The sequence below is a fragment of the Andrena cerasifolii genome, chromosome 7, assembly GCF_050908995.1.
Source record: "Andrena cerasifolii isolate SP2316 chromosome 7, iyAndCera1_principal, whole genome shotgun sequence".
Classification (NCBI taxonomy): Eukaryota; Metazoa; Arthropoda; class Insecta; order Hymenoptera; family Andrenidae; genus Andrena; species Andrena cerasifolii.
This window is the reverse complement of record NC_135124.1, coordinates 4,904,391-4,923,459: the sequence shown is the minus strand read 5'-3', so window position 1 is coordinate 4,923,459 and position 19,069 is coordinate 4,904,391. Positions and strand designations below refer to the sequence as shown.

Below are 19,069 nucleotides of genomic sequence, written 5' to 3'. Positions count from 1 at the left end.
ATCGAAGAACGAGGGGTAGCCGGATGATGATCGATACCATTGGTATCATCGCGGAGTAATTATGGGCGAGGCAGGGGAGGGAGGGAGCGGGGTGCGGGACGGCCGCGTTGCGAGAGCCAGGAGTAAAGAGCATAGTAAAGGGTTCCTGCGGTCGGAGGCGCGTTGTTGCGGTTAAAGACATAACACGTCACGTCGAAGCTGCAGCCACTTCTTAACTACCCACTAGCCGAGACGGATACCTGCTTGGTAGCGGCGCACGCATTTATAATGTACGCGCCGGGACGAATGACGGGGTCAATTATTGGTCGACACGACCGCAGGACTCCCGACGGTCCCGGTACGCGTCGCGTACCGACCTGGATTCGCAGTATCGAGAATCTTTAGTACGCGCAAAAAGTCGTGGCACTGCACCAAAAGATTTGGTGAGAATGATTCGAGTCGCGAACCCGACAAAAAATCGGCTCTTAGGCTCGGCTGCGGCGCGCGATTACAATGTACGTGCAGGAACGACCGAAGGTCCACCGGACCGCAGAACACAGTATCGATTTTAGACAATTTTGTTGCCGGCTCTTCTTGCCCCCTCCGAATAGTTTTCACGGCAATTTAGCGATACCTCATTCTTCGCCTATTATTTTCACGCGATCGCTCGATTGAGAATGTATCGCAGTGAAACTCGGTCGAGGTGGCGCTCTGATCGCAGTGCTCAAGATAGCGTCGATTTGTTTCCTTAGAGCATATACTACTGGAGGTCTCATTGCCTTATGTCTCCTCTCCTCGAGACTGTCGCCAACATCGCGCGAGAGAGAAAGACATGGGCGAGCTGGTGCGAGAGAGAGGTGCACACCGGCGCATGCGCATTGCGACCGATTGGGAGTCCCTCGTTCTACCTCTCTCGCTCGCACCGTCGGGGAAGCATCTCTTTCTCTCTCGCACGATGTTGGCGACAGTTTCGGGCTCTTAATGACACCTCCATGTCTATATGCTCTAAGGGCAGTATTCTCAGTCGCTACTTAGCAACAGAATACTTAAGCATGCAGCATCCTCTACTGACTCGGTAATGTTTGTCCCCGATTTTGTCCCCAATTCTGAATTTAAGGGGTCATTCTACTTTGATCAGCCAATAAATTACACTGTTTTTAAAGATTTTTTTCTGAGTAAATACAAGATATAATGAAATAAATCTTTTTATTTGTTATTACGCTCCTTTTATATTACACAAAAAAATTAAAAACAATTTAAAAGTACAAAATGGAAAATTTAAAAAAAAACTTTATACAAAACAAGCAAAAGGATATTGTCTCGGGTGTTTCCCGGGAAAAATCTCGGTTATTTTTCGACAAAAATTATTAACTGAGCTACGGGTGATAGCGGCACTCATATAATTGAAGAATCTTTTCGATTTTTTTGCTTGAGATAAGCCTGAGCCGGGAAATCACCTGCGCCACGAACATACCTCTTTTTTCAGGTGCCATACTGACCCTGTAAAAAAACAATTAAAACAAATTTAAAAAACGCTTTTTAATTTTTTTTGTATAATATAAGAGTAGTATCACCAATGCCAAAACGATTTACTTCATTATATGTTGTATTTACTGAGAAAAAAAATCTTTAAAAATAATTTTTCGGCCGATCAAAGTAGAACGAACCCTTAATTAAGGTAATCATCGTCGCGTAATGAAGTCACCTCACTATAATGTGTAATAGAAAAACATTAGAAACCAATCGCAAAACACTAATTTGAGTTGTTATCAGGTAAAACGCCACGAACGTACAGATCACGGCGAAAACCATAACTAGACACTAAACAGTTCGAGGCAGAAAACGGCCGATTACTATCCAATACAAACGCAGGAATGAGCGCAGTTGGAATCACCGATGATTGGCATTAGGAATTGTTTTTACCGGGCAAAAATTCCAATTGTTCCAGCCGCAAAAAGCGTTTACGACTTATATGTGTAATTATAATACTGCTGGCGGAGTAAACGGCAGTCAATTATTGCTCGAGAGGGCAGCAAAAAATCGGATAACCTGTACTCGCAATCAGCGTACGCGGTCTCCAGCATTCTGCGAACCGTCCTTAACGAGCTCAATTTCCAAAGGTGTAAAAATAGATAATCGGTTACTTTTCCATCGCGCTTTTGCTTTTGTTTATTTTTCGCATCTATGCGAGAAGAAGAAGACTGTTTGTTTTCACTCGGTTTGTGCAAGGACATGGGCGGGGACGGGAAAAATCAGGGCCGAGTTTCGCCGATTATTGCAAGGACGTCGCAGAAGCGCGATGGAAAAGTAACCGATCATCTATTTTTACACCTTTGGGAATTGAGCTCGTAAAGGACGGTTCGCAGAATGCGAACTAGTTGCGAGTACAGGTTACCCGATTTTTTGCTGCCCTCTCAAGCAATAATTGACTGCCGTTTACTGTTCGCGAGACAGCAGCCGGAATCGAATCGAAGAAATTAATAATAATTAATTAATCGTCCCTGCGCTTCGGTCATAAATTGAATATAAACTTTACTCTTCTATTTGCGCATTTATTTTTTAAATGCAACTCATTGCTCTAGACTATTGAGTCTGATGCTTCGACTACACGACAGTTTCGATTAGTTAACATAGTGGCATTCGATCGATAATATTCTGCAGGGAAACGTCTGTAATTCCTGATTGGATAACTTATTTCAAAGCGAGGAATAAACAATTACTGTGACATTTACTACGTTGCAAGCGCCGACAACTAATCTACATTATTAGGTCTCGAGGCCGATGTTATATCACTTTCAAATCTTATTCTCCTAAGTGAGAACTAACAAGCCTTTCAAAAATATTATACGTGTATTTCGTCGGAGTGGAGGATTAAAATAGACTAGGCATGTATAAAATGATAATGGAACAGCATTCACTTAAGGGGAGAAGCCACTGTGAACAAATTTTTTTCCCGATTTTTCTCTTTCTGCATTTTCATAATATTTGGGGTCTCAAAAATATACCTGCACAATTTCGAAGTGGATCTCGATAAATTCTGGGAGTTTCGAATGGTTTTGTATAGGTAGCGCAGCGCTCGAGTGCACGAATAAGTAACTTGGTGTCAATCGCCCGAAAAGTTTATGCCCAAGAATCTGAATGTATCTAATACGAGGGATTATGAGTTTATATTTTGTTTAGAAATAGGTAGGGAATCACTGACCATGACGAGACCGTACACAGCTGCGAATTTTTCTTTCAATCTGGAAGCATAAAACATTAATTAAATATATGTATTTTCAGTTAGTAATAAAGATTTTTCGTTGAAAGTTACATTTCAATATAAAAGTAATATAAATAATTTATATTAATACGTTTATATTTATGAATATGTGTATGAATAAATATATATATATATATTATACGAATGAATGTCATAAAGAATATCTTGAAAATAGCCTTTATTTTCGACCGTCACAGTGGCTACCCCCCTTAATATCCAGTCTCTTAAATCAGTCAACGGTCTCCTAATAATATTATTCTACATTTTTGTCACCAAGCTGAAACATCAAGGAGCGTTTACAATTGGGTCACAGTTTTTAGTAACGAAATTTTGCAACATCCTTCTGCTGCCATCTGTGACTGTGGAGGCCCGCGCCGAGAACAGTGTCGTAACTTTTGTCGCCATCAGCCTCGGTAGGTAAGAACGAAACCGAAGCTGTTTCATAAGGTTGATAGCCACCTTCGAGATTCAAAATCAATGCATAAACCACTGTTAAGGATCGAACAATTTAGGTAATTACTAACTACATAGTGACGCTAGTTTAGTTAATTGTTAGAAATTAAAGCGCGACAATAAAATGAGGAATCGAACCATCCACGTGGATGCACAGTTCGTTAATACCCAATACTAATTAAGCCAGTCGGTATAGATTAATAAAACAGGAAAAATATTCTGTTCTGGACAGTCACAACTACTTGTTCCCATTACGGTCGACTTATCAAATGATGTGTAATCTGTTATAGCGCGTAGTTTCAATGGTAACTGAACGTGTCCTTTCACTGATCGCTTAGAAAGTTATGCGTAAACTCGGAAAGAATGTGGTAGGTATTATATGTACAGATATAGTGCGGATATAATATGGACACGCTGTTACCACGTACAGTGTACTTGGAGGCATGTCAAAACTAATATCTATCAGACTTTCGACAATGGTAATATTAGTGAACTTTAAAATTGAAACCGATATTCTGTCAAAAATATAGTAAGAAGAAACAAAAAAAGTTTTACTAAACAGGGGTCTGTAAACTGAACACGCGTAAATTATTCAGGTTATTTAATAAATTTGCTTTTGAAAGCTTCGTAATACAATGGTGCTACTGATCTCGTGTTACCGTAGGTGCATTTGGGCATAAAATGGACAAGGTAAATGTCCCAATTCCTGCTCATGTCCCCATTTCTGCTCATTTCGTATTTTTCTTATTATTATATGCGCTACGTTTGTACTATAGTTGTAACAAAAGAATTCTAAATTATTTAAAAGCTTGGGGCAATACATACCATAGCTATTTTTCATGATCAGAAATACGGACACTTATTAAATATTTAATTACAAATTACTAATAGTTAAACATCTTGAAATATCTTTCTGAAATAGTTTTCGAATTGGTTGATTTATTATTAAAGAATTAATCAATTACTCTGCAAATTTTCTTCACAAACAAATTTTTTACACCTTCTTTATTACAAGTTACCCCTTAAATGAACAGAAATTGGGACATTCACCTTACTCGTCGTTTTTCCAGTTGGATGAACATTAGAAATTATTCTGAATGAACACAGAAAGAGGAAGTCGAAGGAATATGTGTACACGCAAGGCAAACGATAAGAAACATAGTTTAAAAAAATTACAAATACTTGAAGTGAATTTCTGTATCAGTAAAAATATAAACGAAGCTAATTTATGACATGGCACATTCGATCGGAGGTACGTAACTGTTGATGCAATGAGTCGTCAAAATATTAAACACATACCTTAATATATAAAGCAGAAAGTGTTTGTGTGTTTGTCTGCCGCCAAAAACTTTCGAACGTCGAGCTCTGGGGTCACGAAATGTGTCGCAGCTCATTATGCCTAGCTAATCCAGATGAATGTGATTATTTTCACAAAAAAATTTTTTTTTATAAAATCAGAATCTAAACTTCGGACGAAGCCGAGTAGTGAAGCTAGTAGATCATATAATTATTTCCGAAATAATAAGAAAGAAATATCTCAAAACCGAGTACTTTGCAAACCTGTGTTTACTAGAACTTTTTGTTCTCTCTTCAAGCGACCTGTAAATCAATTATGTTTGTATTATAACAGGTACATACGATTGCTATAAAATGCAAACAGATATTTAAATTTGGTTTAACATGCAGTTGTTTTATAGTACAGAAACGCTTGATCTATTTATGCCGAATATGTTATTTTTTGCTTCTCGTTTAGCCAGGAAAGTACTGACTCATATGGAAATATGCGGACAAATATTCATAAGTTCAGATTCACAGGGATTTTATTGTGTTGTTTACTCTTGTAGCTGAGTATTTGATATATATCAGCTAAATATAGTTAATAAAAGTTGCAGGAAAACACTTTTCCTTTAAGAGAGTAAAATATGTAATTTATCTAACTCATTCTTGCAACAAACATCCGCGCAGCGCTCCTCGCCGGTTTTGATTAGTGATCCTCTAGGCCCTCTAGGGAGTGATCGGTATAACCGCAGCCATGTTGGAGCAAAACCGGAAATAACATAACCTAAACGTTTAGCTATCTCTTTCTATCAGTTTTTCTCTCTCTTTCTGTCAGTATTTCTGTCCCTTTCTATCAGTATTTCTGTCTCTTTCTTTTTTACAGTTTCTTTCTCTGTCTACTTCCGCTTTTGCTCCAAATCGCGGCAACCAATCAGCGACGATACACGTTGTTCCGATCACTGCCTAGAGGATCACTAGTTTTGACAACACTTAGCAAGTTTTTGGGAGATCTAAAAAAAATAAATAACGTAACTTTTTTTTACCTCACTGTAACTTAAATTTATGAATTGAAACTACCATAATCACGGATATCACTACAAAAATGTGCCTAATAGAAAAGACAAGAGATCATTCTTACTGCAGTTATTTCCGAAGTTATCAACATTTTCATAAATAAGAGAAAGTCGGTTACTTTTAGTATCGATTCTTCTTATTTGCGTAACATATGCAACAGTGCTTATATAAATACCGGTGTCGCTATATATTACTTGTGTGAATAATTGCGAATCTGGTTAAAATCAGAGGTCGAAAGAGTCCTGGAACTTTTCAATAAGTTCTATTTGAAACATGGACCGTGGAACTTTTTTTTAAAAATGTTCTCACATTGTAAGTTCCCTCGAGAACTGATAAAGTAAAGGTTCTAGTTGGAATGGAACTTATAAAATATAAAAATAAAAATTTCTCTATAACAGGAACAGATATTTTTTTTCATCGATATTAAAAAAAATCGCAATCGTTGTAACAAATACTGAATACTATTTAATGAATAGTACCACAACAATAATAAATAATTATTACAGTTAAATTCATATTCTGAATGTGTTATTTATTTGTAATATTTACCTACGTAGATAATTTCTACGCAGATATAGAATTTTTGTGTATTTTGGTTCACGTAAGTTATAAAAAAAATGTTATTTAGGTATTATTCTTAACAAGTTCTCTTTTCTCTTCGATACTTCTTATGAAACTATTAATTACTTATGTTATGATTTTTAGACTAATAGTTTAGTACTTTTCTTTATCTTATTGAACCTTTTCTAATAAATGTTCTAATATAGCTGTTTCCATGGAACTTTTATTATATAACTTCTAAAATATCCGTTCCATGAAAACACGTTCTAAAGAACTTCCTAAGGGTAACACTTCTTTCAATAAAAATCCCCCAGGAACAGATATTTTCTTAAACGAAAAATATAAGTCCTAACAGAATTTTTAAAAAAAAATAAGATTTCCAGAACTTTCTTGATCGCTGGTTAAAATCAACACTCCTGAAATCCAAATCGGTAGAAGCGGGAGCACCTCGAATAATTCAGGTTTAACTACCTAGAGCCTTATAATTGAATAACATATTTCTTTAACGATTCGAAAGATCCTCGAGTCATCGGAAGGGGAAAGAGTGCCGACAGAGTGCAACCGCTAAGTAGCCTTAGGTATGCGGTACCAAAGAGCGGCAGAGTACGAAGAATTAAGCGGCCTTCCTCCCTCGTTACTCGCGTTTCTCGTTCGCAGGATCGCCGCGGTTTTCAGAGCGATCGGGATACAGCGTACGGCCGTGTTTGTGTCAACGGTGCACGTGGGCGGCGTGATATGAGAGATCGCCTCGTTACTTTATACCATATACCCGCTTCCAGAACGGAGCCTGGAAACCGCAGAGAAACAGGTTACGCGGATACGTTTATAAATGTTTCTGCGTACGTTCTAAAATATTGCTTTTCCTGGTTAACTAGTTGGGTGTCCGAGATATCGGTGACGGGGCCGTTGGAGGCCGGAAAGTCGCCCGGCGAACCGTTCGCGTCTAGCCCGGTAATTAAAATGGCTTTTCCCGCGGGCAACGCGCATTTCAATGCCTGATAACGAGACGCTATTTATAGAACAACGAGGTATCATTGCGCATGCATTACAGAATCCATAGGGGGAGCAGGTTTTGATGTATTCGCCATATGATACCGATCGATTACCAGCCGGCCGCGTCTGAAGCCCGGGGAAAAGTATCGGCGCAGGTAGTTTTTAAATTACGTTCAAGGGTGAAAGTTTATGGCGCACAACCAGATCGTTCGCGAAGAGGGATTATCGTTTCGGCGGAATATCATTTAGCGTGCGGTTCGGCGTCTCGATGAATCAAGCCGCCCCGAAGGGCGTTTCAGGCCCTAACACAGCGTAACGGGGTTAATTACCGCAGGATCACCCCCCGAAAAGATTTTCATGGTCGGCCGTTCGAATGCCGCGGCGCTCGGTGGTTGGGACTCCGGGAAGCAAATTCGGTGGTAACTCGAAGGACGCGAGTCGACTGCGTACGATCGTCGATTAATAATGTTTCCAGCGTCTAATTTCAGGCCTTCGGGAGGTATGACGAATAGGCGCGTTATCCACGCGGGTCCGCGCTTGGGTTTTGGCTTGGTGAGACCAAGGGTTATTCTCTCCCCCCTCTCTCTCTCTCTCTCGCTCGCTCTGCGTCCCTTGCGCTCCCTCCTCCGCTCTTGGTCTCTCTTCGAAGCAGAGGAGGGGGCTGAAGGGGGTGGCAGATTGATCCGTCACGGAGCGCGAGCACAATCACCCCCATTAGACATTATGTGCCTCCCAGCCACACATACACGTACTTACGTACGTCACGTAAGTGGAGGATGGCATGTGTGCGTGCGTGAAGCGTTACCGTACCGGCCACCGAAATGCATCCACTCTGTACGTGGCTCTGAGCTATGATACTAGTGCTGATCTACGCTACTAGCCGCAACGATGCTGCAACAAATTCGAATTTGCGCTGGTTCCCGTCTTTAACGGCAGCAGCTCGGTGATTCGTTTTGCCAATGCTTAATCGCTGCCGCTTAATGGAACGCACAGTGAAGCAAGCAACTGTGCGCATGCTGAGCTTAGTGTGATTCTTACGTGCAAACGTATGGACCTTCCATTTCTCTTGATTCGTGAAAAAAGATCCGCAAGTGATCGGGCAGCTGGGGTTTGAATAGATCAGTTGACTACTCGAAATTGTCGCACTTCGTATTTCTGAATATGTTTACCATTTACCAGCAAATGCTCTCGAGCGCACAAATATCACTTTTTTTATGAAATACAATTAGGTTACTGTAGTATGCGCGACTGCTCCATAAAAATGAAATGTAGACGAACTCTCGGTACCTAACCCATATAGGTAGTTTATACTTCTTTTTGTGGGATTCCCCTAAGGGTCAAGAATAATATGTAGAGTATCGTGGGGTAAGAGTGCGCACTTAAGGGGTTATACCTAGTCAGGCGACAAAAAAGAGGCGAATATTTGTGAATTTTTTTTGAAGAAGCAGAAGCATATATTTTTACAAAACTTTTTGCGTTTCAAAGAGCAACATTTAAAGAACATTTGGTAATTTTTTCGTAGAAAAATATTTACGTTTATAATAAAATAACATGCGACATCCAAGAAGTATTTTTAAAAATTTGGTTTTGCGGTGAGCACTGCCATTTGGAACCAGATTATCTAAAATCAAAAAACAAAAATGATTTCGTTAGTATATTAATGTTTCATCTGATTAACGGAGAGAATTTCAGAAAGATTAATTTAAAATAAAATGGCGGCTATTTAAAGTTGAAATGCTGATTTTTTCGCGTGATTTTTTCGTGTAAAAATCAGGATTTCAACTTCGTTTCACTGAACCTTGGCGTCGATTGGTTTGACGTCACGGGGTCATCACGCGCATGCGTGGCGTGTTCCCCCTCCACTACGAGTAGGAATTCCATACCAGGCCCTGTATACATATGTAAATGCCTTTCCAACAGCCACGAAATCTGTCGGCCGCCAGAAGAACTAGGACGAAGAAGTCATAGATTCTGGAAAGGAGTCAGAACACCTGTCTATTACACCGTGACTCAAACAATGAAATTCGCGTGGTGCGAACTTTTACCTACGTCTGCTCTAGGTATTTTATTCTTCTTTTTCTAGGCTTCCGCTAAGGATCAAGAGTAGTAAGTATATACAAAATGCGTTTCAGAACACTAGCAGTCAATTTATTAACCAAAATTCTGCTAACATACTTTGAACACGAATTAGGTGCGCGTCGCAAAGAGGTAAACAATTCTGCACAGCCAGAGTTGCCACGAGGTAACATATTTCTGCGCGTGTCTAACAACATGAATTATTTAAGATTACAGAAGCCGGAGATTAATTCCCTCTTTATCATATATAATAAAAGTCCCCGATCTTAACGTCGTGACTAGCATAATCACGATCAATGGTCTTGTTTGCTACCGAACGCAAGCACGCCCTTACAAATCATCGTACGGATCGCAGTTTCTACGGGCTATCGATGGAGCACCTCCTGTATTCTGATGAATAAATCCCGAAAGCATTCCTCGAGTACGTTAGTGGGGGGGACGCTGTGTATCTTCTCCAATCCAGCGGAACATTCGTTCGAGTTTGCGAGGCGCACAGGTCCCGTCGCGTTCGAATTCAGCCCGCATCCGAACTCGATTCTGAAAACCGAACGACACGAAAGCGCGTGCGGCGACACGGAGCGCTGCTCACCATTTCCCGCGACTGCCGAAGCCACCCACGTAGCCCGTCGCTCGTTTGTCATCCGACAAATAGCCTTTCTGCCGGCTGCGTTACACGAGAAGAGTCAAGTACGTGTGTCGACACGAGTGCACGCTCTCGTACGCGTGTCTCCCGTCTCGTACGGAAGGATTCGCACTCGTAAGATTATTATTATCTTAACGGCCAGGGACGTGCCTGTCTGGCGATATCTCTTCGGGACAGAAATACCTTCGTTCTTACCCATTAATATCATCGCGCAGCGTGCCTTCGAGTAATCCGCTATACAGTATTAATCGCGATTGACAATTTCGAATTGCGACGTCGAGTGAGGCGCAGTAGAGAAACGGAGAAAATTGTGGAAAGGAAAGAATCATTCTGGCGCTCGTCTGAGCCTTGAATATGTATACCCAAACACTCCGAGTATGTTGAAATTAAAGGACCAACACTGTAGTATGGCTCGTCGATATTCTAATAAATGAGATGATTATGATTAAGTATTTCGTAAGCATTTGTTGCAAAACAGCACCAGGTAACCAATTACCATTTTAAGTTATTAGACTTAGCTTGGCTAATGTTTCTCCTCGGTGCAAATAGGTAATAGTCAGTGGCGGATTTAACAGGGCGGCCGATGAGCAGTTGCCACCTGGGCCCCTGCTCAGAAGGCCTCCCCAGGGCCTCATCTTTAAAAAAATTGTTATTTTATCCAAAGTATATTTTTTTCTGTATTATTACACTGAGCACGGTTTTAGTAAACTATCGCTTTATTTTCCCGGAAAATGGGGCCTTACTCAGAAGCCCCACCTAGGGCCCTGCCTTAAAAAAAGAAATTATGATTTTACCCAGCACTATATTTTCTCTATACTTTTCTGCACGCTGTAGTTTTTAGTAAACTACCGCTTTATTTTCCCGAAAAATGGGGCCTTACTCAGAAGCCCCACCTAGGGCCCTGCCTTAAAAAAAGAAATTATGATTTTACCCAGCACTATATTTTCTCTATACTTTTCTGTACGCTGTAGTTTTTAGGAAACTACCTCTTCATTTTCCTGAAAAATGGGCCCCTCAGAACGTTTGCCGCTTGGGCCTTTTTTCTTAAATCCGCCACTGGTAATAATATTAACCCTTCATGGTCACACCTTATAGTCATAAATTGGTTACATGGAGTCTACTGCCCCCAGTGGTATTTTTCAGTTACCATTCCGCTATTTTTGAATCTTTTAACTTTTGAGTGATAAATGTACATTCGTAATACTCATACAATCATGCTCTAATAGTTTTTTTTTCTAGAAATGTAAATTTTGATGCGATGAAATTTGTAGTCGAAAAAATCGTTGTGGGAACAAGCGTTTTTTGTTAAAATTCGCCAAATTTTTAAATTTTAATATCAAGCTCTGAAAATTTACAGAAAAATTGACAAAAGAAAAAGAATTGCCTGGGGTGCGATACACCTCGCGTGACCATGAAGGGTTAACGGTACAATTGATCATAACGTGTCTAACGCGTGAACCTACTGTTATTTAGGCGGGAAGTGCGGTGCTTTAAAATTGAAAGGAGAAGTCGAGCATGCATCCTCTAACTCCAGTACGAAATACAGCTGGCAGAGCAAAGTGTTTTACATCTGCATTTTCATCAATTATTTTAACTGGCATTTATTTCAGAGGAATCTCGACTGATGCTTAAAAGCGTTGGTGGCGAAGCTATCAGCCGCGACACCAGTTTTTTTTTTTAAATATGTGTTTATTTTGCCATATAAAATACATAACAGATTATATAAATGAGAACTAGGTATAAACACAGCCGATATGGCACCTCGTCACAATAACAACTTAAGAAAAGAAAAATTACAAAAATTAAAAAAACCGACTGCTTAAAAAAACATTAAAAAAATTAATTTTTAATTTAATTTTCTTATTAATTTAATTTTTTTAATGTTTTTTTTATTAATTTAATTTTTTAAATTTTTATTTAATTTTTTTTTTAATGTTTTTTAATTTTTTTTTATATCTTATAACATTCGGAACGTCAAGACAATTCTAAAGACACCTCATTTGTCCAAATCGGTGTATCCGTACAGACTCTAGAGCGTAACATGGACATACATACATAGCCTGATAAACACAATACCCTCCTTTGCGTGTCGCAGTCGGGTAAAAAGCCTCAGTCTCACACGCGCTCTCGAGCTTAAACAATAAAGGAACTTTATTATCTAGGAACCATTTTGTACTTTGATTGCTTTCTCTACCCCTATGATGATAGAGCGATTGTACTATAATTACCCCGGAAAAATCGGCGTAAACCAGGGAGGTCACTTTGGCGTCAGCCGCGGCACCAGCGATGGTGAAAGGTAGGCATCTTCAATTCGCGTTGCTCGTTTTCCCCGTAAAATCCTTCGTCAACGTACTTACTTACATCGCAACATCTGGCGCCGAAGTGGCGCGAAAATGTCGCGGGTGGAAAAAACGACACGGTAAGCGATACGAGAATTCACTGATGGATTAGACCCTATTCGAGAAATGCCCGAGCGCGGTGCCAACCCCGGACTGATCGATGCCTTCTTCTTCGAATGTCTGTTGGTAATTATTCGTGCCAACGGACGAATCACTGGTGCATCTGTTTTCTACCAGGCACAGATTTTTCGCGAAATAACGCGCACAGTTTACCAGACCGTAACCTATCGCGAGCCTGCGCCTATTTTACGTTACACAGTTCTGGGTGTATTTGCGAATGCTACTGGAAAGTAGAGATTTTGCGGCCTTCGCTATACATTAATCACCCTATCCAGCAAGCCATCGGAATTTTTTTTAGCTCCCGTGCTTTGCGTACCCGCAAAGATGGAAGTAACGCGGCGTGAGCCTGTATAGGGGGGGTGAAAGTCTGGGGCGAGAGAGCAAGGACGAGGTGAGATGAATAAATAAGAGGGTTTTGAAAGGCGCTCGCTGTGGCCCAGAAGGTTATTACGTGGCGTCACGCGATGATGTATCCGCGCTGGTTCAGATTGTCTCCGCGAGATGGGACCACCAACCGTGAAATATGCACCAACCCCCGGGTTAAGCCCCTGGAGGCTCGCCACCCACCCTTATTCACCACCGCATCACCACCTTCAGATGCCGAAGGAGATCGTTTTCGTGTCTACTTACTGGGGAGACCGTCTCATGCTTGTGTCCCCAACTGGAATTTGCATATCAGTCGTGATAGCATTATCCGAAGTACAATTAACGTATTACACCGTACAGCAACTAATAAGATATCTCCGAAGAACGTGGAATAAGGCAGTACCAGTGAAAGAGACGTGTATGTATCAGTTAAATGTAAATGCAAGAATAAACAGACGTCCTTTAACATTATGCTGCAGCTTGGTACGTTTGATCACTGCAGGAATATGCTTCTGGTTTTTGCAAAAATACATTGGGCAGGAACTTCAAAATTCGTGTCTAATGAAACACTCAATGAATTCGTGTGATAGATGTTAATCTTTGAGCGATATTTATATTTCAATTATAATTTCAATTAATTTCCCTGCATTCTGAGTGCGGAGATTTTCAAGTAAGCAAGTGTTTGAATTGGTTCGAAATGTTTAAATGCTTAGATTCTCTTTAAATGTTCACACGCCTCAAACACATGCATGCAACATGTACGACGAGTATTTTATTAATAGAAGTGAATTAGTGCCAAATTAATTCAGAAATTATAATCACAAAATTACAGCATTGAAATTGAGCCTCTGACGAAGCCTTGTGAACCGAGATGAAATATATCATTAGAAATTTTATTGTGGACAATTAGACTACTTAACCCTCGTGCAACGAATGCAGGGTCATTTTGATCTAACTCTGACAAAGTCGATCACGATGTTACATTTTTGACAGCAATGGCAAAATATAGTATAAGATTCCTAAATCGCAGTAACATTATTTGTAAAAATCATACACGAGATAGGTACACCTGTTTTATGTATCAAATGTACGTGAATATTTTATTTTAATGTATTTTTTTATCACCTATTTATCTGGGATTAATTCATTCTATATTCAATTTTTCACCATTCCTCTTCCGAGGGTTGAAGTCGATGTTAAGCAGAAACGTTAGCTACAATATGAAACTACGCGTGAGAAACAATGTGTACACTATAGTACTGCACAAGCTTAATCTTAATTAAGCAAGCTCTTAATTAATTAAAAAATTAACTTTTTGACTAGCGAGGTGACTTGCCAACTAATATTACAAATCTGGCAGGTCTTTTTATGCGTGTTGCCTACGAGCAAATATTATTAAATATTCCTCAGTGTTTGTAGTTGGCTGCACAGCTTATCTGACGATACTTTGACTTTCCCTGCTTCTAAAGTACATTGATTTCAATGCACAGAAGATAAACACAATCGAATTGACCCAAATAGACACGACGTGTGCACCACTACTTATCCGATATTCTTATTCGAAACGCTGTTAGGTTGGACCTGCGATCAGTGGCTTTTAAAATGTTTTGATAAATCGAAGTAGACCCTCGACTAGGAGCATCGCAATGGAACATTAGGAGGGATATATTTGGCTGATGTAGCAATAATTCCCATGCATATATATGTACGTAGGTGGTGCAGTGACGGCACATAGATCACAAGGGCTCGCCGACACGTGACAGCACGTGCTCTCTGCAATCGCTTTTCTCCCTCTCTCGCTCCCTCTCTCCCTCCCTCTCTCTTCCTCCAACTCCACGTGCCTCTGTACTTAGGGTGAACTTCACGAGCTTTCCACCCACCACAAACGACAAACCACTCGAGTGGATCTCCCTCATACGTACATGGCATAACCCTTCTTCAAGCCATTATCCTAACGCTATTCATGCTTAATACAACGAATCCGGTATACCCCGGACTCGTAGGAATTCAAGGAAGCTGTTTGGCATTAAGCGTGCACCAAGAGGTGGGTATATCCTTTCGGAAAATACCCCAGCAAAATAAAACTGTCATGGGACACCGTAGCAACGCCTCGTAAAAATCTGTTCTGCCTCAAAAGGCTGCTTTAACATCACACAGGAACAAGCCGCACGAAGTAACGTTAAACGAGGAACATCGTCCGTGCGTATGCGTATTGCCGCGCTGAATTTCGCTCAGCCGAAACACGTGAATGTAAATAGTAAACATTAGCATTCAATCTTCGAACACTTACCATCCATTCAGTAGTTGGCGTGTAGTAGCGTCGCGAAAGGAGCAGCACATCAATCGATGCCGGCTGTGAGGATCGTTCATTTTAAAAGACATCGTAACGTCGAGTGGTTAGATCGCCCGGGTAGATTGTCTTTTCGCAAAGTGACGGGCTGTTGATGAATACAAAGCGACATGACTGTGACTATAGACTTGCTGGATTTGTGGAACAATGGCTACCATTGCCACCGCGGAAGCACGAATCAAGGCGTTGGAACGCTGGTTCTTGCTGACGGTAAGGTTGCTTTCCGTACATTTAATTCCGCAATGTTAGGTAATTCGCCTTACCGAAAAAGTACATTAACCGCCAATAAAATCGGTAAAATCGGTCACACGATTTTCTCCCGGCAATCACGTGCATCACACTTCAGGAAATCAATCCCAGGATCGTCATCCCAGGATCCCGGCTGATTTTTGGATTCTAAAACTCCCGGAATTTGATATATCAAGCTATAACTTATCTCGAGAATTTCGAGAATTTTTAAACAACGCAAATTACTTTATGAACAACTGAAAAATATACAAATGGAATCCAAAAATCAGCCGGGATCTCGGGATTGAATTCCCTAATCACAGTAGGCCAGTCGATATCCACAAGTTCTTCAGCTTGTAATTACAATTTCATGTGGAGTCGCAAGCTTATCGACGATGTCGACGATTCCCACACTTTTAATTAATAAATTTCCATTTATTTAAAACCCAGAAGCAACGATACTCGCCAAATTCCGGGGCAAATAGAATAAGAAATAAAAGAGGCTCTTCGCTATCGAGCTGCCGACTCGTAAACTCATCAACGAATTACGCTGCGGCGTACGCGCGTTGCAATAATTGCGTCTAAACAAGGGGGTGAGTAAAAGCGCGTAATCATATTATGATACTATGGCCTTTAGCTCTCCTGGGGATGGAAGAGGGTTGTGTGTTTGACATTTAGCATTTCCCGCGGGAAGCCTAGGACTTCGTCTATCATCAGGAGTTCCCATTCCCGTAACATTTACCAGATATCCCGCACGTTTTCCCGCGCTAGAGCTTATTTCCAACTGCAACCGCTTCCAGTTTGATTTGCACGACCGTATGCTAAAATACTTGGGATTCTTAATCCCGGGAATAAAGAGGTGTCGCGGTAAAATTACAGTATGGTCCACGTGTTTCTCGGCACACTTTATAGATTAGCGATGGGCCGGTAATTTAAGAAGGATGATCCCTCGGTACTCGCAGGGCAGAAGTTGCAGGGTTAGCTGGCGGTAGAAGGCAAGATGTATGGCGGGAGATCGCAATTTATTTTTGTATCAAGTGTATGTGTCTAAATAACTAGTTTGTCCCGGCGAAAGTAAGAGCCCCCCCTTCCAAGATTAACGATACTTTAGTACTGTTTTAAAGAGGTCCATCTCCTTCCCCCCGGACTTTCGCCCACGAGCTCAGATGCTCGCACTCCCTACAGAAAATACTCAGGATTAACCTGCTCCACCTCTCGCTCCCTACCTCGCTGCCTCCCCTCCAGTTCCCTCCCTTGGCTCCTCCTGAACTCACCACTTCGTTATTTCCTACCGCGCGCCGCACTACCCTCGAATGGGAGGGCCGGGGGGGGGAGGGCAAGGAAAAAAAAATAGCAATCGTCGGAACTTGAAAGCAGGGCATTTTATGATGACTACAAAAGTGGTCCGGCCACCGTTAGGGTGGCGAGAAAGAGGGTGGCAGGGCGAGGCGAGAGTGAGTTACTACCCCCTACACCGTTTTTTCCACCCTTAGCTGGATCGCGGTAAGAGAGAGTAACGATAGAGGAAGAGCGAAGCTGGAGCGCGATTCTCCCTCACCAAAGAACGCTGGAGGCAGGGACTTGAATTGATTGCTTTCATTACGCAAAAAGTCACTTCCTCTCTGTCTCCTTCTTTCGCCCCCCTCCCCTTTCCCTATCCCGCTCTCTGTCTCTCGCTTCCCTCACCTTGGCCTCCGTATTTTTAACTTGTGCCGCGCGACAGTGGCGAATAAGTAAGCGTGCTATTTACATCAAATCTTGTAAGTTATCGCCGCCCCACCTCCCCATTCCTTCCTCCGCAATGTACCAGAGTAATATGGTTAGGGGTTAATCTCTCGCGGTATAGTTACCGAATTCTGTAGGACACTTATAAAGTTCACGGTTTTTACGTCCGTTTGTCTGCGATGTTTCCAGAGAGGAAGAGAGAGAGAGAGAAGGGGAGAGGGGAGGCAACGGAGGGATTAATTCGCCGAGGTTTTTTCCCAAATGTTTTGCCGCGGACGAGATTTTCATCGAGCACCCATTATCTCTACCCACGTGAGCGCAAACAGAAAAATAATTCTCATCCGTGATGCTCCCAGTACCTATATCCGCGGATCGACCTCTTGAAATTCTTAATCGCAACGATTCTGAAATATTTAATGAAGCCATGGACATCAGTTTTAACGCAAAATTGCTGAAAAGATTACAGGAGAGTTTTCTTTTATTTCCCACAATATAGGTACTACCATAAGAGGAATTCATCTTTATTTTCTTGGAAGACCTGGTCTATCCAATTGTAAATGCAGCTTTCATTCAGGATTAGAATACCCAGTCGAACTTTTGAAACATTTAAAACCAGCATAACACAACTAACTGCATAGGGAATGGATTGAGCTGGTATAGCAAGTTTAACTTAAATATTAAAGTTTTTAAATCTGGTAGACTTAGCACCTCCACGAAAATGAAAGTTGCATTCAAATTTCCATCCAATGAAGTTGTCGCACCTTGCGCTATTCAGTCTACCCTATGACAAGTAAGATTAATACAGTGGTTGCCCGACGGATTAGGAAGGGTAGGAGGCCGCCTAGGTTCTGATTAGGCAGCCAAGAGCACGGAGCACCCGCATTACACCCCAATGATCGATACGTCCAGAGCATCATGCTCATCTGCATTTGCCCCCGTCGATTCTGCCCAACGCTACAGGCCACCGCGTAGCAGCGCACTTCGACCCTGCAGCCAGTGAAACTACAGGGCTCTGGGTCCACAATCCTGGTGCGTCCCCATTCGACTGCAAATGTGTCTCGGGTGGAGAGCCGGTGCAGTCATGTAGAGGACATATTGCCCGTCAACGCGAGCAGAACCGCTCGTTCGTTCAGGCAAATGATATGCCAAAGTGTAATCTCAAGAGATCCTCCAGAGATTAGGTCGTCCAACGCGGTAATGACGAATGGATCACGGCGGGTTCTCGGTCTTTGTTCGGGAGGATCATGTGTCAGGTGAACCACGAACTTTTTCGAGGGTTCGCAGAACCTGGGGAATAGGTCTAGGAGGATGAATCGTCTGTCGATGCGAAGCCTGCTCTGCAACAATCTAGTTCCGAAGCTACTTTGCTGCTCACAGCTTTTCAACAACTGAAGTTTCTGGCTGCTGTTGACAAATCGGATCTAAGCGGTGTTACTTGACCTACAATGCTTCCTGCTTCAGTACTCCAATTTTCAAACACTGGTGCATTCTCATTTTTTGTGCATTCCTTCATCACGAAAGTTCAAAGACAAGAGAAGAAAATATAAATAGAATAGGTTGTTTCAAGCTGCTTTTTAAAAACAACACGAGATACTCTACGCAGCTGGGTAAAGTATGTATAC

General features: G+C 41.4%; 1 protein-coding gene across 6 annotated transcripts in view; it reads left to right on the top strand.

Annotated features, from left to right (window-relative positions):
* Sv (paired box protein shaven) overlaps positions 1 to 19,069 on the top strand; it is a 243,395-nt gene that overhangs the window by 177,757 nt on the left and 46,569 nt on the right. Inside the window, exon 1 of one of the 6 annotated variants that reach the window (XM_076817036.1) lies at positions 15,461 to 15,704. The exons of the other annotated variants lie outside the window; for them this stretch is intronic. Within the exon in view, the coding sequence (XP_076673151.1) occupies positions 15,605 to 15,704 (100 nt within the window). The 5' untranslated portion in view covers positions 15,461 to 15,604. Of the gene's footprint in view, positions 1 to 15,460; positions 15,705 to 19,069 lie in introns of those variants that run through there. 6 annotated transcript variants of the gene reach the window in all.